Genomic DNA, 24,219 nt, shown 5'->3' with positions numbered 1-24,219 from the left:
AGCTGACCTGGCAGCTTTCAGCCTGGTTGCCTGTGCCCTGCCTGCTCTGTTAAAGCCAGGGCCAGCAGATGCAGTGGCTCCTACAGGCAACAAGGAGGCTTTGGCTGTGTCAAGTCTGCTTGGTGCCTCAAGTTTTCACCTTATAGTGCATTTTATAGCAGAGGAAACATATAAACAGATTTCAGAGCTATAACTTATAGTGTTCACTCCAAAATATTGGAGGAAGAGAGCTGACATGAAGCATCAAACCCCATTTTTCTTTAGGAATGAGAGGACAAAGCATGACCAGGATGTGTCTTCCTCATTTCAGGGTTACATCAGTCAAAATGCTGCAGTTTTTCACCTGTAAATCTCAATTCCTAAACTGGGCATTTTGCTTTTGTTCCACTTTACAGCTGATATGGCTGGAGAAGGGAAATGCTGGAATGGGTTGATGCCTTCAGCCTGTCTGATGATTCCTGTGCCAGGGAGTGCAAATGAAGTCATTATGTAGATGAAAGTCTGGATCATCCTGGGTAAGGTCCATCACTGAAACTTTCTGATCTGTGGGGGAAAAAATATCCTTTTATGTTAGATCTATTTGGTGTTTCTGAAGACATATGGAGTGAGAATACTGGAAACCACATGCCCACATTTATCTCAAGGTTGGGGATTACCTTCCTGACAGGTGAGAAAGAAGTTGTCTCAAATCTCATTCAAATGTTTCCTTTGTTTCAGTAAACCTTGGAAGGGAGACAAATTATTGCAAATATGTAATTTTGACATGAAAAACAGTCCAAAAGGGCCTGAAATGAAACCACAAATTCCCTTCAGCCAGGCACAAAGACTGAGTGTGGCTCTTTTGCAAAGGATCTGCTCTTGCTTGTTGAAATTCCAAAGGTTGTCTCTCTCCTTCCTTTTCTCTTTTAATTGGAAAAAAAAAAAGGATTACTGCTCCCCTACCTCATTAACTCTACCAGTGGTATTAAATCTCTCTTCCTAATAGTTTAAGGCAACTTTTAATGTCAACTTAAACATATATCAATGTAAGCTTGCTGGGAGTCCTGCTTCCAGGTGTCAAATCAGGAGTGGTACCAAGAGCAGGACCTCAGGGAGAGGATCTTCATGTTCTTTAAAAGCCTTTCTGACCTTAACAGAGAAAATATGTCCTAAAGCACTGCATGAAACAGTGCAACCCAGCAACTCTTTGCTCTGGTCCCTGATTTCCTTCTAATTTGCTCTTTGATATTGGAGAATGTGCTTTATCTGTTTGTAGTTTGACAGCTACTTCTTTGGGAAAGAGCAAGGTGGTTGTGTTGGTGCAGCAGGATGGGTTGAGACCTGGAAACCAGCTCCTGGGTTGAGACCTGGAGAGCCCAAATGCTGGTGCTGCAACATGGTCTGGCTTCAAAATGCCCTAGTAATGATAAAAATAATGGTAATGATAAAAATACAACACGTGGTGTTGCTGTGGAATGCAGCACTAGTGATTACCTAGAAAATCTAGAAAAGCATTTGGTTTTTCTTTTAACTCACTTTTTCTTCCACTGAAACTAGAAAAAAGTGTCTCACTGCAATAGCTGGGAAAGCTACCCATCTAAATGATCATTTGCACCAAATCACTAGTCCTTACCATAGCTTTTTTTGGTAAGAATTAATATATTTTGGTGTCTGTCTGCTCCCAGCATCTTTTTTATTATTATACAGGCTGAGACATCTCTGCTCTCAACACCTAGCAAGTGACAGACTTAGAAGTGTAGAAAGCTCTTGTTATTTTGTTTTCTCCTTCCCCACTGAAGGTTCCTTTCCTTTATGTTTTATGTTTTGAGTTGAAGAGCAGCATTTTACCTTGCTAGGGATTTGCTTAAAGCAAAGGTTGGTGCAGAGGGAATCAGTGACAGACTTTCTCCTCAAAACAGTGGTGCCACAGCAACTTTGCAACCACTTAATTTCTGGTTTTGACTTCTCTAGCATCACCCCTGTGATGCTGAGAAAAAATAAACCAAACCCAACTGAGGGAAAATAAACCAAACCCAACCACAAAGTTCCTGTGTAAGCAAAAAGCTTGAGCAAACTACTAGAATGGACTGAAAGCTCTGCACTGAGGGGCAAGCTGCTTGTTGAGCAGGTTGGAAAGGAGGAGGAATTTACAAAACAAGGTGTTATTTCTGTGAGCTCTGTGCAGGCCTCTGGAGGGAGGGAAGAATGGGGGGAAGTCTCCTCTTTTATTATCTGATGAACATCAGTCCCTGCAGTCAGACTGCTGGGCGCCTCCTGGAGCTTAACCTCAGATTAACATCTGCTTCACTTCAGTGTCTGCCTGATAGTGATATCAATAAACATCATCATCTTACTGTAAAAACTGATCATTAAATCTCTGCCTGCTGACTCATTATCTGTGCTGCCCCGAGGAATAATTGTAGGTAGGGAAGATTTAATAGATAAAAAATTATTTTGTATTTCACTGAATAAAGAATGGGAACCCATGTAAGCCATGATCAGGGATTTACCCTGTGTATCTGTGCATCCTGTGAAGAGCAGCCAGAGGCAATCTGAGTTTCTTTGTGTTGGTTGGTGCTGTAAATAGATAAAGACAATTTTGGGCCCAGGAGATCTGACTCTTACCTCATTTCTTCTTTGCAAAAACCTGTGGCAACTGAAAAGGAGGAAAAAACCCAGATGAACATGATAGGACATTGCATATACATATACATATACATCTGCAACTAAGAGCTCTTACATCCTCTAGTAAAGGCAAATCTATTACTGTAAGGCTTTATTTGGACAGACCCACTTTTGAGTTACAGAAATCCATTTTTCATTATTTTCTTCTAGGCTGCCCCATGGTGTCACATTTCATTGTGATGGGGCTGCATCAGAGCCCTGAGCTGAGAAGGTCTGGTGGCTTTGTTGAGAAGACAGAAGAAAGAAAAGAGAGAAAAAGGCAAGCAGTGAGTGTTTAATTTTGCTCATGTAAACAGCCAGCCTGTGTGTTTGGACATCCAGAGAAAGTCATTGTCAGGAGATGAAAATGCAGAGGGAGAATCAGAACAAGAGTGCAGCAATGTAGCTCTGCCAGAAGCAAGAGAAAATGAGACACCTTTTTAATTTTAAGTCAAATTCTGTCCTGCTGGTTTGGGAAAAAAAATACAGTAGGAGATGGTAAACTAGTTGCATAAGCATTGATTTGTTAGGTTTTAAAAAAAAAAATAAGTAGAAGTGTAAAAAAAGAGTTAAAACACTGAAGTTGTGTGCACATTTGTCTTCTTCAATCTACCTGTTGAAGAGGGTTTTGAGCCATAACAATGTTATTACTTCTGAAGATGGACCAAGGGACATAAATTGTTCTTTTGGTGATGTGGGCAATATGCCACTGAACATGCTCAAGGCTTTGGGATTATTTCTAAAATCCTGTGTGCAGGGCATTTGGGGTGCTGTTAGCAAGGGGGGTACAGTGCTACACAGAAAATGTATCTATGGATTTGGGATCTGCTCTGCAACCCAGGTCATGGAGCTGGAGTGATGGCTGAAACTGCTCCAGGAAGCTCTTAGGGTTTAATTTGAAGGTCTGAGTTCAGTGCAGCTCGAGCAGTTTTTGAATGAGGATATTGAAATTGACATTTCTAGATTATTTTGTAGTTAAGATTTATTTAGATTTTATTGAAATGTCCAAAGACTGAGAACTCTCCACCCCAAAACCCCTCAGTTCTGCCCTAAAACTGACTGTTTTATGATTAAAACAGTGGTAGGTGAAGCATCCCAGTGATCTGACCTAAGAACTTGCAGAACAGGGATCTAGGAACCCATAATTAAGAAGTCTTTAGAGACCTGAGATAAAATATTCCTACTTTAGTGAATCTCCATCATCAAAACCCATGAGTTTATCATGGATCAATACATACCATGTTATGAAAGCCTGCTCCTGTCAAAATCAAATTTGCCCCTTAATCTTGGTGGGCTATAATTTACATTATTTAAATAATTTTTTATTTTTTAAAAAAGAATCAGCTGTAGCTGTCTGTATGTATTCAATAGAGAGAGCCCAGTCCCAAGATTTTCTGTAATGCTTCAAAAGAAGGCACATAGCTTTTTTGGGATGAATATTTCAGTGAGCGTCACTGACAGTGAAATGGGGGCCTGAGGAAAGACATTGGGACACATTTGTCAAAGTTTTCATTGACAGGACAAATCTCCTTTGCTGAGGTTTAGGCTAAAAGCTTTTGCATTACTTTCCCTGGGTGGATGGTCCCTGGGATTTTCAGCCTTGTGCATTAACCCATTTAGCTGCCCAAACTTGTCTGTTTGTTGAAAGAAAAGAGAAAGCCTCCCTCTTGCCCTCTTCCCAGATGAAGGAGGGGACACTTGAGATCTGTTTGGCTGAGCCTGCCTATAATTGTGTCTTTGCATTAGGGAAAGAAACTTTATGCTCAGGGCCAGGTAAGAGCAGCAAAGCTTTGGGAAGGATGTGTGTGGTCTTGGATGGGCTGAATTTTGAGCTGTGCTTCCCTGGAGATCCAGGGTTCCCCTATCCTGCAGTGATGCCCTGAGGGAATTGGAGGGAAATGGGGGCTCCCAAGGGGCTGTGCTTTGAGGATGTGGAGGCTTTGGCTCCCAGGGGCATCCTCAAGGGTAAGCTGGGTATAGGGTAGTGCTGAGGGTACAACCCCATCCTGCCCTACTTGCTGAGTCCCAGGCTCAGACCAAGGCTCACCTTTCCTCTAGGACCATGTCTTTGTGGGGTTGCAATCCCCTGCTGTGGTTTCCTCCCTGCAAGGTGCTGCTTGGCTTTGCCCATTACACTGCTTTACAGCCCCAGGGAGGGGTGGCTTTAGGAAAGTGGCCATCCATGGAAAATCTTGCTAGGAAAGGTGATTCTCCCCCTCTACTCTGCTCTTCTGAGACCTCAGCTGGAGTACTAGATCCACTTCTGGAGTCTCCAATTTAAGAAGGACTTGGAGGTCCTGGAACATGTCCAGAGGAGAGCCACAAAAATGCTCAGAGGGATGGAGAACCTCCTCTGTGAAGCCAGGCTGAGGGATTGGGGTTGTTCAGCCTGGAGAAGAGGAGGCTCCAAGGAGACCTTAGAGCAACCTCCCAATATCTGAAGGGGCTACAAGAAAGCTGGGGTTGGGCTTTGGACACAGGTGTGTAGGGAGAGGACAAGGGGAAATAGTTTAAAATTTGAAGAGGGGAGATTCAGATCAGAGATTAGGATGAAATTCTTTCCTGGGAGGGTGGTTGTCCAGAGAAACTGTGGATGCCCTCTCCCTGGAAGTGTTCAAGGCCAGTTGAAATGGGATTTTGAGCAACCTGATCTAGTGGGAGGTGTCCCTGCCCGTGGCAGCGGAGGTTGGAACTGGATGGATGTTCCTGGGGGGTCCCTTCCAACCCAAACCTTTCTATGATTCCATGTAATGCAGTTCTCATTTGTAAAAGAACTGTGTGCTGGGGTTAGGCTTGGGGCATTGTGCTAACATCTTTCATTTTATTGACCAATCCAGATTAAATTAGGATATAACAGCTGGTGTTTAGTCTTCCATTCAAAAGCAGGGCCATTTAAAGGGAAGCAGCTTTAGCATTTAATAAAGGAGGGCAATGAGTGCATGCCCAAAGGGACTGTCACTTCAGAGAAGCCTGAAGGCAAGTTCCTTGTGTGAGAACATAGATGATTTCTTTATGATTTACTTCTTCTTACTACTTATAGAATTAGGAATCCAGGAGCTGTTTAACCTGACTGAGTAGAATATATTGAATTCTATATTGAAATGTAATGCTGATAGGTATTCAGGATCTAATATATATTCCTTGGTATGTAGGGAAACAGTGCCTTCAATCTGCATTCATCACATGAAAGTTGGCATTGATCACCATGGTTATTGACCAAGTTCTAAACACATATATATTCAGTAATAACATATAGGTTTGGATGACTGGGTTAATTTTTTCCCCTGGATTTATGACTCTATTTCCTTCCCTCTCTCTCTGAAGGAAGCTGGTATAACAACTGTAATTAAATAAAAAATATTTTTTTTACCTTAACACTATCAACAAAAGGCCCTGTTGCTGTCTGAGGGTGTGTAGCTCTGTGCTTTTAAGTATTGCAAAAATATGTCTGCCATGAATTAACATTTGAGTGGGTTTTGGCAGTGAGTTCTATGTCTGGTTTTGTCAGTTTTCTGGTAAAAAATACTTTATCAGGAAAATATCTAAGAGTTAATTCTGAGCTCTCATGTTGAAGTATTCAGTGGAACAGAAACTGTGAGCTACAGAATAATTTTTGCTGTCTCAGCTAAGGGCTGGAACCAGTCTCAAGCAGGACCATTAATAGCTGAGTCTGGAACATGAAGTATTTGGTTACAAGCTGATTTAGCAGATAATTATGCATGCAATTATTGCAATAATTGGTAAATTAAACAGCTGCAGAAATGTTTGCAGGATGGTGTTTAAAACTTTACAGGACAAAAATACTTCAGCAGTGGTAGAACAAGAAATATATTTAAGGAAATTAGTATTGGTCTCAAATATCCTAGAGAGGGAAAGGGGCTTGTATGTTATGGGATGCACTATTTGTTGAGAATGAGTTGTTCCAGCTCCATCTGTGGATGAAATACAGAATTTGAACTAATCAGGAATTTGAACTGATCCAAAATCACACAGAGATGTGTGAGGTTTAAAATTCAAGTAAGTGGCAGCTCAGAAGTTAAAAAAAAGCTATTTCTGCATGGCTGAATTGAGATCATGACTTGGGATGGGATCCCTAAGGCACAGCCTTGGTCCAAGCAAGAAATTACCTGGAGAGATTGAAAGAATCAAAGGTGTAGAGAGCACAGGGAGAAGGGGGAGACAAAAGGGTGAAGTCAGCTGCACTATTGCATACTTTAGTGAATGCTTTGGAGGAAAAGAAGTTGAGCTGTGAAAGCTTCAGTCATACCCTCTTCTTCCTGGGCTTTTTTTTTTTTGTTTTTGATCTCCCATTTCAAGGAGTTTAAAGAAGGAACTTGAGCAATGTCACGTTAGCCAACACTGCTGCCAAGACCTGTAAAATTTTTTTCTTGCTACTAAGTCAGGGAGCTTCTCTGAAGCTGGTGATGTGAAGGTGGCAGAGCAGTATGCTCAGTTCACTGGGACATGCAAGTTTTGCTCTCCTGATATCTTGTCCAGTTTTTCCTGGGGAAGAACTCATACCCCCCCCCCCAAAAAAAAAAAAAAAAGAGAGAAAAAAAATAACAACCCTTCCCATACATATTTTCCAGTATTTGGAGGATGATCTCCATGAAGGTTAAAGGGTTGGTTATACAAGATATCACTGGGAAAATGGCATCTCCTTCAGCCAGATGGGAACCTCCTTAGCATGCAGCAAAACATCAGGAAAAAGCCTGAAACTCAGGAGTCCTCCAAAATTTGGAGAAAAGGTCTTCTGATCACCCTCATGTGTGGAACAGGTAAGGGATGTGCTCATCAAGACATGCAGCAAGCATGGCCACTCTGTGACTTGGGTTGGTCAGGAAAAGGGCTCCCTACAGAAGGGGAGATGATGGAAAATTGGGGTTTTCAAAGAGGAGAGACAGTTTTCTGTGCAAGCACTCTGGTGGCAGCAGGACACAGCTTTCTGACATGAATTCATTTATAATACTTAGGATGGAAACACAGAGATGGGTTTATTAGCTCAAGTTTTTAATGCAGGAAAACATTTGACATTTCTTATTTGTGCCTGGACCAGTCATCTCAACATGACTGAGGCAGTATTTTTATGTGTGATAACAGAATGTTCCTCTGTTGTCACTCCATCTTCCCAATCACAAGATGTTTCAATAATTGTTATAAAATAAGCTCATGCTGAAATGTAGCAGCAGTGATTTGACATTGAAGGCAGTAAGGATTGAAAACCTCAAAAGGTTTAAAAATTAAATTTATGCAGCACCTAGAATTGACCTTCTCTATCATAAGATTTATTTATTGCTCTCAACTGGGGTTTTTTGTTTGCTTTTTTATGTCATTTGCCATCACATGGAAAATGAAAACTCCATGAAAATTATGAAAAAATGAAAACAACTGGGCAGTGGGCAGCTAACTTAGGGCTTGGTTGTCTTATGGCAAAGCCCAACCGGTCCTTGCAACTCAAGTGCTTAATTAGCACTGCTCTCAAGTGCTAATTAAACCCAGATGTTTACTATGCAGGAAGCTGCTTCTGATGAAAAAACCTCAGGGTTTTCTGGGCAGAGATTGCTGGAAAGACCCTACTGACCAACACTCCAAAAGCCTGGCTCTGAGGGCAAAGAAAATGGAGGAGGAGGAACTTCAGCTGTCAAATACTTGCTCAGAGCCTGGCTGAGCTGGTCCCATTGCTGTGATTGTCCTGCCTGGCTGGATTCAAACCAAGGAGAAGCCCCAGTCCCAGATTACCCAGTAAATTCCTTCATCAGCATTCTGCAGGTCCTCATACGCTGGGGGTCCAAGGATGTGAGCAGGTAAGCCTGGGAGTCAGATCTCCTCCTCATTCTTTTTCTCTGGCTTAAAAAGCAGAAGGATGAGCAATGCTGGTTTATTCCTGCAGAAGGGTTTTGGGGCATGGCTAAAAAAAACCATCTAATTTGCTGCATTTTGCTCACAGGTATTGTAGTTAATGTTCTGAAACTAATTCTGGTGATGCTCTTTGATCCTGCTCCATTTGCAAGACCTTTACAATCTTAACAGTAGTTGAGTCATGTCTCTAAATAAGGATTCTTTACTAATTTTTTAGCATTGTCATTTTAAGCTATTTTTTTGATCCATAATACAGCTTTTTAAAAAAAGTACACAGCTCCTCAAATTCCATGTGGTATTCAAGCTATTGGGAAAGATATATTTGCTTCAGTATATTTTGCCAGAAAATAAATAACCACGTAAGAAATATAGTGATGTCTGTTCCCAAAGGAGAGCTTGTCTTGTCAGAACCTCTGAGCATCCACTTGGCTTTGAGTGTGAATGTTCATTCTTTCTTTGATCACTTCATTAAAGATGGAGAAATGATTGATTTGCTCCACTTTGTTCTGGCCTTAACAGCTACACATGCTGTGCCATACAAAGGCTCTTCAGAAAGGAGAAAAGGGAAAATGAGGAGGAAGAAAAATTCTGAAAAGGTCTCCTGGCACTGTGAGCTGAAGCAGAGAAGTTCAGTTATGACAGTTCTTCTAGTGGCAAAACACAGAGCTGTAGAAACCAAGTGTTTCACATCTCAGGAGATTGGTCTCTTGGCTGATGTATGGCCATATGCATTAAGCTGTCCTAACAGGAGCACATGCTATTCAGACACTTTGCCCTGACCTTTCTGCAGAGTAAAGGATCAAGGATTACTCCCTTAATAAAAAAACATTTAAAAATAAAAATAAAAATAGCTTGTTCCTGCTAAAACTTGTCTTGGGTTAGTGCAGGGGTGTTTTAGAAGCAGGAGATCCACAGGGATGGCTCCTGTGAGAAGCTCCCCCAGTTCCCCAGCTCCATCCAAGTAGATGGGAATAGGAAGCTGGACGTGCCTCTTAGCGTATTTAAGAAGGGAAAATAAACTGCACTGCCAGTCTGCTCCTTGGGTTAGAGAAGATCAGCAGGGTCTCTCACCATGGGTGCCTTCCATGGGCTTCCCATTCTGGTTTTTTTTCCTGCCCCTTCCAACTCAGGCTCACACCATCTTCTCTCAGCAACCCAAGAAGCCTTCTCCAGGGGGAGAGTGGTGTGGAGTCACCTTCTTGGTTTGTGTCTGTGGAACAGCAAAGCTTTTATTTTCCTAGACTTGGGTTTAAAAACAAAATATGAAAAGCAAAGTCATGAAATGCAACTGGGATGGCTGTGAGTGCTCCATCAGCACGAGCTGTGCTGCAGGCAAGGGTAAAAGTGATGCTCAGGGCAGAAAAGGAAATGATTGTTCAGAGAGAAAAGGCTGAAATGTGACAGCAGGCAGTGCCATCAGGAGCTGGAGGGCAGCACGGGCTGGGCTTGCATGGTCCCTTTGCTCAGGTGGTATCGTGAGGGAGAGGGATTTTGTGTCTGCCCAGAGATGCAGAGATTTGGATTTCTAAAGTGTAAGGTGTAGAAAGAGGGTATTCAAGGACTAATTAATTGTGTGAGATGCACTCGTGTCACACAGGTGGACGAGCACACAGACAAAATAAATAAAATGCCAAATGCCATCTGTGTGGTACACAAGAATATGAACTTGATAGAGAATTGCTGGGAAGTGATGAGTAGCTGAGTTGTAGTCTTGTAGCTGGAGGAACAGCTTCTCTTTTGCAATAGCTGGACTTGGTGGCAGTATAGAGAATGAAAGGGACATTCCAGGTTAATAAAACAGAGACAGATTTTATTTTTGAACCAAAAGTTAAAATTTTATTTGGAATATCAATATACCCCAAAAAATAAAAATAAAAACTTCCTTTTATGTAGTGAAATAGCCATTTGAAAATGGTAAAATAAAGATATTTCTTATACTATTCTCTCCTATTTATTGTACACATATTTAAGGTTGGTTTTTTTTTGTTTTTTTTTTAATATAAATCTAGCTTGAGCTTTAAGGCTCCAAAAAGCCTAAAGACTGTAGTGGCTCTTTTGAGAAACCAGTTAAGTCAATCAGAGCTGGTTTTTTTTCAGCAGACAGACCTGTCTGAAGCTGTCCAGGACTGGACAGAAGTGAGGCTTCTCAGGAAGGTCACTGTTTCAGGGGAGTATTATTTAAAACCCATTGGGAAATACACTCTAACCCCACTTCATGCAGCATTTTGTTGAGCTTTATGATGTACTGGGGAAGACCCTGGTTTCCTGTAGCTGTAAAGTTCTTGCACATGTCCAATCTTCCTCGTCTTGGTGCAGTTGGTTTAATTCAAGAAACCAAACCCTACCCTGTGTTGTTTGCTCTGTTAGAAATGAAATCTGTAACAAGGCACTGATCCTGCCCTTACCCCTGGAAGTGAAAGCTTTTTGTGCCTATATTCAGCTGCACTGACTGCAAGGGGGCATTTCTGACAGCAGGATCAGGGACTTGTCCTTTACCTTGATTTTAAGAAAATAAATGGAATGGAAAAATGTATTGAAATAAACCAGTAGAGACCCACTGACAGTTCTGAGGGGTAATTCTGTGCTTTTAGAGGGATCTTTAACCCTAGGCTTACACCTAGGGAAAACACAACTAAAGACCCATGTAAAGGCCTGAGTGATGCCCTGAAGTGATCACTAAATAAATACAAGGGGATTTAGGTCTTGTATTGCCCTTTGCAACTGGGCTGCAAAGCTCACTGAAGTTGCTGGACATCTCACCAACAATCTCACTTTTCAGTAGGCATTGGACCAAGTCCTGAACTCAGGCAGCATGGCCTGCAGTCAGCTTTGATTTCTTCCTTGATCAAAGCCATTTTTATGACTTAAAGAATATCTGTATTTCTGATTTGTCTATAAGGATGTTGCACTTCTGTTACTGGTTCTGATGTATAGGATTGACTACAGCTACCAGAGGTATTACTGCACTGAAAGGTTCTATCTGGCACTGCTTACAAAGGCTTCTGTTTCATGGGCACAATAATTGGTGTCTCATGTTCTTTGCTGACTGAAAACCACCTGAATATTGATCCCTGAGGTACCATTGCTCTCAACTAAGAGGTCGTCCCAGGCTTTTACTTTCAGGAGAGAAAAATGAAATATACACCCAGGTCTTGAAGTTATCAAGTTGCTGGGCCATGGATCTTCTTCTGAACAAATACACAGACCCATGATTGAACTTGGGAAGCCCCTGCATCACTAAATTTGGCATGAGGGACTCAACCACGTCACCTTTATTCCACCAGCCAGCCAGCCTGGCACTACCCAGCCTATCTTCCTCCTGCTTTCCCATTCCTCATCTTGGGAATGAGGATGGGGATTCCTCATCTTTCTTTCTTTCAGCCTGAAAAGACTTTCTCCTGAGATATGGAAAAAGTCTTCTCCCTCTATGTCTCTCCTGTAACTTATTCTCAATACTTTATTCCTACTACCCAGCATGGCTCTTTCAAGTGACTCCTTTTGCATGCTTTGCTTCTTATCTTGTAAGTAAAAGCTTCTATTCATTTACTGTGAGATTCTGGTGAGAGGTTGCTTTTTGGAGCCAGCTGCTCTTAGTTGGGTGTTATCAGTGAGCCCAGACATAAATCATCTGTGACTCTGAGTTACAGAAGGTCTGTAAGCACGAGGCATTTCCTTCTCATTGCAGGCACAATTTCAAGAGGCTGCAAAATCACCCAAGTTTTTATTCTTCCACTAAGTAGTCAAAAATATTTCCCTTAAAAGCTTCACTAGATAGACAGAAATAGTTCAGGAAGAGCCAAGTTGTCCTTGCAGCTGCCTGAGCATGAATCTATACCAACTCTTCTGGTTTTACTTCATTACACTGTATTAATGTATCAAAACACAGACTTTGACCCTGGAAGACTGACTTTAGCACCAGTGTAACTTTTCCTGACTTTAACAGTGACTTCATAACAGCATTTCCAGCATCTCTGGTGGTTGTCACAGGTCCCATGATGCCAGGTAATTTATATAAAGCTTGAGTTCTCCATAGTGTGTGTGAATGCAACAGAATTACAGCCTTACTTAAAATAATGAGGGGGAAAAAAGGATTCTCACAGTGGACAGAAAAGACTTGAAACTGTGACTCCAAGGCTCAAACCAGGGGAAATTAATTGTGTTTATATCTTGTGTTTATATCATAGATTGGAACAGCTGGAGCATTGCTGAGGCATCATCATGTTAGGCTTGACTGGCTCAGTGTTTAAATGTCTAAAGATCATGTGTACATTTTTTTTGGGAAAAAAAACCCCAATGTATGTTGGTTTTTATCCTAGTCTCAATTTCTTTAATGCCAGATAGCACATTTGACTCCTGTGGAAAACTTCAGAGGAAAAGCCCAGTTGTACAATAGGGGAGGGACACAGGACCTGTGTAAATGTGTCGTGTCCTAAAGCAAATGGCAGTGTGACAGCCAGTTTCCAGCATGATGATGAATGTACCCTAATTTACCTCTGAATTTACCTAATTTACCCCTGTCCCTCACATGCCTGACCTTGCTGCCCTTTCCCTACTCATGTTCTTGCCTGCAGCCTCATCACTTGCCAGGCTGGCCACTGAATTCAGTGCCAAGTTCCCCCTGCAATGTCTGGGCTGCACCTGCCCTGCATTTTGAGGAGGTTGTGCAGGATGCTTTGTGCACTGGGGGTGCTTCCCAGGCAGCAAGGGAGGTTGGCAGTGGGCACATCCTGAGCAGGCACTGGGAATGGTGCAGGGAAACCCAGTGAGGGCTTTGGGATGAGAACGGGTGGAATTCTTGCTCAGCTGAAGTCAGTGTCAGTATTGCCAGCCTTGATGTCCAGCATGCTCAGGTGTGTGGCTAAGTTTTTGGGGTTTTTTTCCCCTCTTATGCAATTAAAGTGTATGAAACATTGTAGGTTGTTTGCAACCCACTGTGTTTCCTGCCTGTGTCAAACTCAGGCTGCAAGCCCTTGCCTTTGTGTTTGTTGCTTTTAGGGATAAAATTTAAGGGGCTTTTAAGTCATTAGCCATAAGCCCCAAATTAGCAGGAGATGTGTGCTGTTCCTTCCCCTCTGCCCAGAGCAGACACATCACTCTGTACAAAGCAGAGCAAAACCTCCATTGACTTCACAGGGTCCAAGATTTCTGCTTCCAGCTTCAGCTCCAGGCACTGATCAGCTTCCACCTCCTCTTGCTCTATTTGGGAGACCTAAGACACACTGGACTGAGGGTCTAAATGGCATCATGGGTGGGTTTCTACCAATGCTTCTCATCTAATTGCAGTTGATTAATTTTGCCTTTGCCACTCCTAACTGGTCTTCTGATTCTGCTTCTTAGCCAGGGCAAAATTAAGCATGAGGAAAAAGGCTTATTCAGCATTACAATTACCTAATCCCAAGCTGTATAACAAAATGCTTTACACATTTAATTGATTTTTGTCTAATATTTCCATGTATACAGTAGTCCTATTAATGAATATCATAGCTTCATTACTGCATATCACATTTTGCTGTTTGCTGTGTACCATGAAATAACGTCAGCACATCAATAACTTAAGTAACACAAATGTAAACTCATTTTCTCTTTGTTATAATTATGATTTGAGCCTGCAAAGGCTTTTCGATTTGTAAGACCATTCACATAACAAGGAATGTAACTTTATTTGTTTTCTTTTGTATATAATGAGACACCGAAAGCCCTTAAGTCATCTCTTAACAGGATACTAAAGCAGCTCTGTTTCATGAATGACATGACAGCACAATTAAAGCTAAAAATTGTAATTAAAAAAAAACCCAAACCCTTTGTACTGTACAATATCAAATTAAAGCAAGAAAGATAATGACAATCTTTTGCATTAGCCAGGAAAGGTGATTCTCTGCCACTGGGCTTGTTTTTCTTGTTGACAATTCACAGAATGTGGATATGGGTGTAGTTATAGGTGTGTGTATATCCTATGCAGAACAGCAGTCCCTATTTTGTTGATCTAGTTCTTCTAATTGTTTAGTTAAACTACCTAACTGATACAATTTAGAATACTACAGTAACACATTTAACATCAAGTTTACATACTTGCGTCTTTGAAATACTAGGAACTTTTAAACACGTTTTATTTGGCTTTGTAAAGGACTGGAATACCACAGATAATGCAGCCTGCCTGTCTTTGAAAGAATATGGCTGTTCTCAACTAACTCTCTAAGGTTCAGAGTGAAATAGGTTTCTCCTTATATCTGTAGCTGACTTCAGAGAAGAAAGAGCATCCTCAGCAGTGGTCAGTCTGATGGGACAGATTCTGCAGACCAAGCTTTAATGAAGGATAATTCTCTCTGGACTTTAGAGTTAAGCTGTTGCAGCAAAATTACTCTGTTTAGACTAGTTTTTTTTTTTTTTTCCTATACAAATCTCAAGAAAAAAAACCCTATTCCAAGTATGTTTTGTAGTAGTATCTCCACATGACCAGAGGAGGGCACTTGGAACATCTTTGCACCGCCCCGGCGGCAGATGCAGAAGCACAGTGTTACACAGTGTCACCCAGTCCTGCCGCCTCTTCCCACCCTTCCAGGTATCCTGGTGTCCAGAAAAATACAGGATCCGGGTTGTACCAGGGGGCTCTGTTCTGAAAGCAGTGGGCAGATAAATCACGCTCTTCTTGCTAACTAGGATTTCTTCCCATTTCCCCCGTTTAATTCAGCGTTGCCGTGGGTTAAAATTGAGATTAAAGGCTAATTCCTAAAAATCATGAGGAGAGTTATTTCCCTCTCCCTCCTGAACATCCCTCTCCTATTAGCCCCTGATAATTTAGCATATATTGATTGATTAGACCTTCTAGGACTTATCCTGCTGCTGAAATTCCTTGCCTTGAACTGAAAAAATGCACTTGGAAAAACGCACTCTCTGAGATATGTATTGCAACAGTGCATCTTTGCACATTAAACTCCTGTAAAAAAGTACTGCTTCTTTCCACCTCCTGAGGCAGGCGACTCTACATCCCAGATCTGCTTCCCCAGCAGAGTAACATAGTGGAGAAATCAATCTCTTCTCTTCTCTTTTCCATTCCTGACCACTGTGTGGAGTTCAGCCACATTCCATGCAGGAAACAGCCTTTTGAGTTTCAGTTTGGCTAAAGGTATCAAGCTTCTATTGAAAGTAATTTTGTGATTTTACTGTTAACATAGACAGATTATTTTTATTTTTGCCACTTTGCTTTGCTTTGTTCAAGTTTGCTGCTGAAAACTTATTAGAAAGCTTTTAGAAACTTTAAAAAAAAAAAAAAGTCCTCCACCCTGGGGAAACACACTCCTTAATTAATGTACTTCTTTCCCCCTCAATATTATTCCTTTTCTCTTTTCTCCTCTTTTTTCTTTCCTTTTCCTTTTCTTTTTTCCTCTTCTTTCTTTTCTAGAGCAGACAGGTACAAGAAGGAAGTTTGTCTTTCATCAGCCGTCCTTTGAGATAGAGTAGAATTCAGTGAGTCCTCACCATGATAGGATCATGAACTTACTGGGTTAAACCAAGCTAACTTTTCCTAAGCTGCCAAGTTGTAGCTGCACCATACATGTATGTGTTTCCTTGTGCCATTTGCTTTTCTGGTGATTTTGTTGGTTTTTTTGTTTGTTTGTTTTTTTCTTGATGACCCTGAGCTATGGCTTCTCCTTTCCCTAACTACTCCACCTTCCTTTCTTTCTTAGTTTTGCCGATGTAGGCCTCAAAGAAAAAATGGCAGAAGAGCACAAAGTAGCTGAGGTACATGAGAGAGGACCAGATGATGTTCTGCACGTGGGAATGGCACTGGCTGTGGTGCATCCAGGAGAAGACCAGGTAATTGATCACGCACCCGATCAGCATCTGAGTGATCTGTGACAAGGTGATGAACATGGCAAACTTGCGTGAGACTCTGAAGCCAGCAGCCCTCAAGGCATAGTAAGAGTACATCACAGCGTGTACCCCATAGTTCATGGTCATGAACCAGCCACCACCAGCCACCATGTCCTTGTAGGAATACCAAGAGTAAAGTAAGACAGTAATGTGGTGGTACCAGTGTAAGAAGATGAGCTTCTGTTTCCTAAGGATAATGAATATTGTATCACCTGCAACAAAAAGAAGAAACAAAAACAAACAAACAAAACAAAACAACAAAAAGAAACAAACAAAACAAACAAAACCAAACAAAAAACCAAACAAACAAAACAACAAAAACAAACAAAAAAAAAAAAAAAAAAAAAAAAAAAAAAAAAAAAAAAGAAAAAAAGGAGGGAAGGAAATGAGAAACACATTGTACAATCCCATAATCACGGCAGCGCTCTCTTCCCATTGCTGTTGCTGGATCATACATTATTTTGGAGCATGGAAAACCACCTCAGCTCTGGATCTCAGAGCCTGAATGACCCAAGGGCTGGTTAGGCCCATAATCTTTATGCAGTCTTTAGGAAAATGGAAGTATTGACATTTTTCTGTGTGGATATATCCCCATTAAAAACTCATTGGAATGCTCCATAGCCCTTTGCAGCAAACATAACCTGTGAGCTGGGTGGATTCTGACTCTAAGATTCTGCACTAGGATGGAGAAGAAGATCTGAAGAGGAACTGGTAGAGTGTTCTCTGATTCAAATGCCTACCTGCAATCTGAACCCAGTTAAACTCCATGGAGCCTTTGGTTACTACACAAAAAGCCATTGTGTATGCACCCTACAAAACTGAAAGGTATGTAAGAGCCAGAAAGAAACTTGGTTTATTTTGAACTACACATACTTTTTTGAAAGTTCATATTGCTGTTGTATAAAAGGAGATTTTATTCCTCTTTCCTGCTTTTTTTTTCTTCTTGCTGCTTCTCATAATTGCACTGAACATCTCAATCAGATAGATGTATGTATATATGTATGCTGCTTGTTTTCTATTGTTATAGACAGAGTGTTTCCAAAAAGATCCCTGAAATTTGAGCTTGGGGACTTAATTCTGTGTACATGCACCCCAAGAAATCAGAATCCTTTATATTAGTGAGGAGTGGGACCAAAACTGCACAGTCTGCACCAGATAGGTAATAAGCCATAAAGCTACTGTTTTTACTTCATAAGCTGCAAGATGTTGACTCACGTTTTAATAACTAATAATATATTAAAATTACTGCTGCTGTGCAGATCTAGCAGATGTTTTCCAGTTTTAACAGCTAAATCTCTGTGTTTTTGCAAATGTTTAAGCAGCAAGAAAACAACAGATTCTGACACAGCAAGGCAGCTGCTGTCTTTTACCAGTTTTTATGCTGATGAACTGCTGTCCTGTAATTTGCTGAATTGCATTATCTGCTCAAAGGTAAAGATTTATCTCTGCAGCACACGTGAGCACAGTGAGGTCTGGTAAGGACATCCTCCAAAATGAAACTGTTGGGATGTTAAATCACTGCCTGCTCCTACCAATTTAATCATCCTTTTTTTCCTCTTTTTTTTCTCTCTGCAGGGTGAGAACACATGCAAGACTGGCTATTAAGTTGGCATCATAACTTACATCATAAGTATCCTTAGCAGAAAAATTGCTGGAGAGACAGTGCTTTATAAGAAGCAGGACTGGAAAGGCTCAGGATATTAATGGAAATTGGTTTCTAGTTGGTGAGTGGCTGCCAATTATAATACTCAGATTCACCTATGAGTAGCTAAGGAAAAGCTATGGCCCAGATTACTTTTCCTTTTTGTCTGTCCTGCAGTTCATCATCACTGCAGTTTGCTCCTGGGCTGGGAATGGTCTCACTCAGTTGCACATTATTAACTTTAGCTAAGGTGGACTTAACCTCTAGAGACCAAAACATGCAGAATTTGGAACTGGTTTTGTTTACTCAATTTTTCTAAGACTAAAAGGAGATCCTGGCAACACTGAGCCCCCTTTCTGTGCTTCCTGCACAGTCAGTTCTGCTCTAAATATGCCTAAGGAGAGAAAGGGAGAGGGGATACTCACCTAGTTCAGGTGCTTTGCTTAGCACAAATGCATATGCCCAGAATTTGCTGACAGGTCCAATGTAAAAACTCTGGTCACACACTGACTGCTTCAGGCCTTTGGTCATCAAAATGTACAGCATGTAAGCACCAGTTCGAACAGCACCAAATATACTTCAAAAAAAAAAAAAAAAAGAGAAAATGAAGAAAATTGAGTGGTCACTTGAAATCTACACACGATCACTTTAAAGCATTATGAGAAAAAGGTGATAAATGTGCTGATAATAACAAGTTTTAAACAGCCTTAAAGCTCAATCCACTCTGCTGGCCTCTAGGAAGTTGCTCTGAACTCAGATTTGTAAACTGGACTGCAGCAATATCTCCTGGTGGAAATCTGGAATGATTATGTCAATGTTTTTTATTTTGTTACTACAGAAATGATCTTCCAGTTTTTCAGGAGCAGGGAGAAACATCTCCTTCAGCTGAAAAAAACCCATGCAGAGTTGTGATGCTGACAGCTGGGAGACTACAAGAAATGAATTGATAAAGAGCTAAACATAATCAGGACAAATTCCCTCTTCTGGTTTCCTTTGTTTTCCCAGAGGAGCCACAGAATCTCTGAGCACAGACAAACCCAGGCAGGGTGCACAGATATTGATGGGGGGGTTTCTCTGTCAGGGCAGCTGTTTTGGTGACTTCATAACTTCATCTCTTAACAGATCATTGCTAACAGAGGAATTTTTTCTTTAAAAAACGTGTTTTCAAATCATCCAAACAGCCTCAGAAGTTGAGATCTTTGGCAGTTCATATGGACCTTGGTCAGACTAGATGGTAAACCTGCCAAGCATAGGAATTGCTGACCAAAGTTTTTTATATTTTTTGCAGAAAGCATTGATATTTCCAGGTCTTCTGGATTTATTCCAGCACACTGCTTGCTGCTAAGGAGTGATGCACCTTGCTCTCCCCTGCCCACTGCATGGTGCCTGGTGCTACTGGGGCATCATAAATGGGGCTCTCCAGCCAGATCATGCCCAGGGAAAAGTGTTCAATCCAGGCTCCTTCACCCTCATGGTTTGGTGCCTGAGGTTTCACTGGGTCATCAGGAAATTCAGACAACAGTGAGCACTTAAGAAGCTACTGTTACTCTCTGCTATTTCCAGGGTGGTATCTGCTCATGGGCTCTACTGTCAGATGAGCTCCCTTGTACCCCCCTGCTGTGGTACAAATAAATGCAGATATTCCCAGGCTTAGGCAAGACAGCCCTTGCAGTCTCTTGTGTCCACCCAGCTCTGCATGCAGAAGATAGAGCAGTATCCATAGCATCTATGCAGCCCACAGTGCATTCTCTTCATGTATAGTTGTTCCCTCCCAGAACTGTGCTCTCAGCATGCTTTTCTCACACCTTAATCAGTCCTTTTGACTCCCCAGTGAGTGCCAAAGCCTGCAGGAGGAGTTTTGAAACCAGGTGCAACTTGTTCTGTGTCCTTTCTGGGTTTTTTTTGTTTTGTTTGTTTGTTTTTTTTCACAGGAGTTGCAGTTCTCATCCCCAAGAAGACAGGAAATCTTGACAGAGATGGGATCTTATCACTTGATGAGGCAGTGATCTCCCAAGCTAGCCAGGGCAGGCTCCTGCTTGCTCCTATGATTTGTGTGATGGCAAAGATGGGTGGAGAAAGATCAGGCAGAGTATCTAATAATATTCTGGTTCTCCCATTAGACAAACACCTCAGTGCTCACCTTAAAATGGGGGGAAAAGGAAATTTTAAATCATGAAATCAAATAGCTGCAAGCAATATGCCTTTCCTTGTACAGAAGTCATATTGCTTTTCTAAAATACTGTGGTTACTGGAGTTTTAGGTGCAAGGAGCATTCCATGCCATCCACATGAACTTGGATCAGGAGAGCACTGGTTTGAGCACCAGGCAAACCTTGACTTACCTGTAAGTGACTGACCCATCATCCCTGGAGCCAGGGATTTAATCTGGATTGACAACAGAGCCAGAGAGTGGGGATTACAGTTTCACTCTGCTGTCCTTGAGATCCCAAGGATGAAATTCTTCCTGTTTAGCAGCTACTGAAGAGCTCCCCTTGGAGTGCTCACACACAGCCTCTCACACTCACTTTACTGTCATTTTACAGCACGGTGACTTCTAGTTCCGTGGTGCTAGAAGAAGGGACTCCAGCCACTCCTCTACATGGTGTGAGTCAGACTAAGCTGGATTTTTTATCAGTAAAAACCAAGTTACTTCACACAGGAATATTTAAGGAGGATGGCAAGCTGCAAGTAACTGATTCTATTACTTAAAGAGATGCCACGAGCAGGTAGCTGTTTAGGAGATGTGCTGCATGCCAGAACACTACCTTACCAACAAGCACAAGCCACTGGAGGCAGAAAAAGATCTAATTCATGCCTACAAATGTGCCTTGGAGCCTGAACTGCTTTTTTGTGCCTCTGCCACTAATCTTGTTTGTTCTATAAGGTAGGATCAACCAACACATTTCTGTCTTGGAAAGACACGATGTGCATCAGTGATGACACTGCTTGCTCAGTAAATAATTTCTGCTTCATTTTGTCCTTGTCCTGCACTCTGCTGGAGCTTTTGTGAGGTATTGAAATGAACTGCTTAGCAAAGCAGTCTGTCTGCTGGGAATCATCTGCAGGGATTTTAGAAAGAAGGTAGCAGTGAATTACTGTACAATTACAGCCTTTTGCAACTAGAGAGATTGATCAGAAAAAAAATGCCCAGCCAAATGCAGCTTTCTCATCTATTCAGAATCAAAATGTCAAACAGTCTCCTCCCTTCAGGCACTGACTTTGATGCCAAATTGATATTTTATGGTCCATAGTATGACCAAAACTTATCCATAAGTAAAATAAAAACTCACACTTTTCCCTCACCAACTTGGTTTCAAATCAGGGCCTCAAAAAAACATCCCATGAGTGGGTTAGGGGCAGCAATAAGAAGGTAGGAAACTGAGGGCTAGGGAGCCAGCTGATGGGAGGACAAAGCCAGAGCTAGTGGCCAAAGCCTATTTCTGTTTTCTGTTCCCCTTATTCTTCTTACCATGAGGGAGTGAAGTAGTATTTATTTTCTCAAAAGTCTGAAGGCAGCAGACTTCAGTTCAGCCCTAGTGCCACTGTATCAGGAGCACACTGCTCATTTTTTTCTAGGGTTGTTCTCTATGCAGACCCCAAACTGCACTGGGCTCCTGGTACCTCTGGACATCCTGGTCCAGGATCAACACTGCAGAATTCCACATTAAAATAACAATAATAATAATAATAAATTAAAAGTTCAACACCAAGTATGGCAACATTTCCCAGAAAACTTAACTTACAGAGTGGAAATTTTCTGCTCCAGCTTAAAAAAAATGGCTCTTTCCAGGGATGAAGCACATGAGGATAGGTCCTACCTAAGAAATAGGGCAGGAGTTCTGGGAACATCCATTTGTACAGCAACCACACAGTGTATATATATATATACACATTTATATATAAAAAGTTGTATTATAAGAAGATATACACAAACTATTATCTGAGTAGACAGGGTAGGTACTCAGCTCACAGTGTGCTTGCTGTTCTGTTATTGCTGCAGTGATTATCCTAACAAACCAGTGGGAAAGATGGAAGTTTTAATGAACCATTGGCCTGCTCCCAACCTAAAATCCCTGCTTACATTTTGCAGTGGCTTCAGGTCCCACCAGAACAAAATACTCTGGGAAATTGCTAACCTTTGGGTCAAAAAGAGGCCATCAAACACATGCTTAGTGGCTAAATGAGGGGGTTTATGGGAGTCTGCCCTCAAAATCTGGAAAAAAAATAATATGAAACAGCATTGTTTCCAGTTCTCCCTGGATATGACTGTAGTGAGCCAAAATGAAAGAGAATATCCAGGTTAAAGTGGTTGTTTTCCAAATTAAATGGATCAGTCTCTTGGTCAGTGAAGAAAACACAATGATATGGTATTCATCTAAGTGATAAAAATGTTTGGAAAAAATAGTCCTCAAGACAAGTTTGATCCCCTGTAGCTCTAAACATAACATCTCTGAGGCATTTTACAAGCATATTAGGAGAGGACTTCTTTATAATGAGTTACCTTGAAACCCTAGAGAGACACTTGTTCAAATTACAGCTGATGAACTTTGCCCAACTGCTATTTTTGTAAGAAATAGCAAAGAAAATTAATGTAATTAGGAGGTTGTTTCACCCTCCTCCAACATTTCTGAAGAGTTTTCAAGCAACCCCAATGTTAGTGATGGAGAGAGGTAAAACTGCTTCTGCTCTAGTAAAACACTTGTAAAGCACTTCCCCATTTTACCTGTCAGAACTGATCCAGGTACCTCCGGACGTCCCTGTCTCCTCATGAATCCATCTTCCTGTAGCCATACCACATTTCCAGCAGCCAAGTGACTACCACCTCCCCCTTGGGCTGTCATTAAACTACCAACTGCTCAACAGGAAATTGCTAAGTACAAAGCAGTCTGTAAGCTGGGGTGCCTGCAGCTTCAGACCTAACTTCCTTTAGCCTTCTTCTGTCAGTTTTGGTATCACCAAGTCCCTTAGCATTGTATTTGTGAATATTTCACAGTCCTTAATGGCTTTTTCTCTTGTGACAGACTTGTAAGGTGGGTAAGCATAAGAGCTGTTTTGCAGATGGAGAGGTGAGGCAAACTGAAATTTAAGTTTCTTGTCAGAAATCTGTGTCTGAGCCAGGATGAGAAGTGATGTGCAGCATCACGAGTTGCCTTTCAGTGCCCTACCCAGGAGGTCTTCTTGACATAAGCAGAAAAAGGTCTGACCTCACTCTGTATCAATGAAAGCAGTGTTATTAAATTAACAGTAAACAGTAAGAGGAATTTTTTTCAGAGTCTTTTGACCTACTAAAGATTTTCTTTTCACTTTTTTAAGTTGCTTGCTAAACCTTCAAGTTCCAAACCCTCCATCCTAATTACCCAACAGACACCTATATCTTTAAAGAGAAATAACTTCTTTCTAGACATAAAAGCTGTTATTACACCTCTTACCATCACTTTTTCATTGTCTGCACCTCTGATTTTTTGGCAGCATGCTTTCAAATCCTAAAAATAGAGCAATGCACAGAGAGATACAGAGCAAGTTTACAAAGATGTGCTGTCCTAGGAGCATGAACAACTGGAAACTTTCTGACCTAGCCAGAAGACCAGGTAAGAACTAGATGTGCCTTCCACAGGCTCAGCCTGACTCTTGCTTTCCCATGACATATTAAGCAAATTCCAGGGTGGATTTGTCCTGACACAACCAGACACAAGCCACAAAGAATGTGACCCTACTCAATGAGTTCTAAGAGCAACTCTGCTTCTGCTTCACCCCCCACTGTCCCACCCCTTGAATTTGAACCCATCAGCTGACCTTGCCACAGGAGAAAATATTTGGATTCTTCTTCCTCGTGGAATTTTTAAGGTTATTCTAAATATTGTAGTTGTTTCATATTAATGCTCCCTGCCAATCCCCTTTTTTGCATCAGTGAACTCCAGAAGAAAATCAGGAATGGATGAGAATCCATGGTGGGGGGTGCCTGACCCCTTGCAACATGAGCAGGTACAAAACCCACACTAGGGAGTCATAAAAGTCAATGACAATGTTCTTAAATTTTTTCCTTACCTTCCCTAATGCCTTCAGTTGACAAAACTACAAAATAGAGGTTTTAATCCCATGAACAGAAGCAACTGATCCTGTGGGAAGTCCATTTTAATAGTCTATCTGCCAAACTCTGTGAAGGAAAAGCCTAAAGACATAACCAGTGGGTCAACCAGGGACACA

The 24,219-nt window shown here is 41.5% G+C and overlaps 1 protein-coding gene across 1 annotated transcript in view; it reads right to left on the bottom strand.

Annotated features, from left to right (window-relative positions):
- Positions 1 to 14,891: 14,891 nt before the first annotated feature.
- ELOVL6 (ELOVL fatty acid elongase 6) overlaps positions 14,892 to 24,219 on the bottom strand; it is a 63,519-nt gene continuing 54,191 nt past the window's right edge. Inside the window, exons 3-4 of the mRNA XM_030449524.1 lie at positions 18,442 to 18,593; positions 14,892 to 16,586 (exon numbers count right to left, since the gene is read on the bottom strand). Coding sequence (XP_030305384.1) covers positions 16,162 to 16,586; positions 18,442 to 18,593 — 577 coding nt within the window. The 3' untranslated portion in view covers positions 14,892 to 16,161. The remainder of the gene's footprint in view (positions 16,587 to 18,441; positions 18,594 to 24,219) is intronic.

The sequence above is a fragment of the Calypte anna genome, chromosome 4A, assembly GCF_003957555.1.
Source record: "Calypte anna isolate BGI_N300 chromosome 4A, bCalAnn1_v1.p, whole genome shotgun sequence".
Taxonomy (NCBI): domain Eukaryota; kingdom Metazoa; phylum Chordata; class Aves; order Apodiformes; family Trochilidae; genus Calypte; species Calypte anna.
The sequence above is the reverse complement of the archived record's forward strand: the minus strand, read 5'-3'. Positions and strand labels throughout refer to the sequence as shown.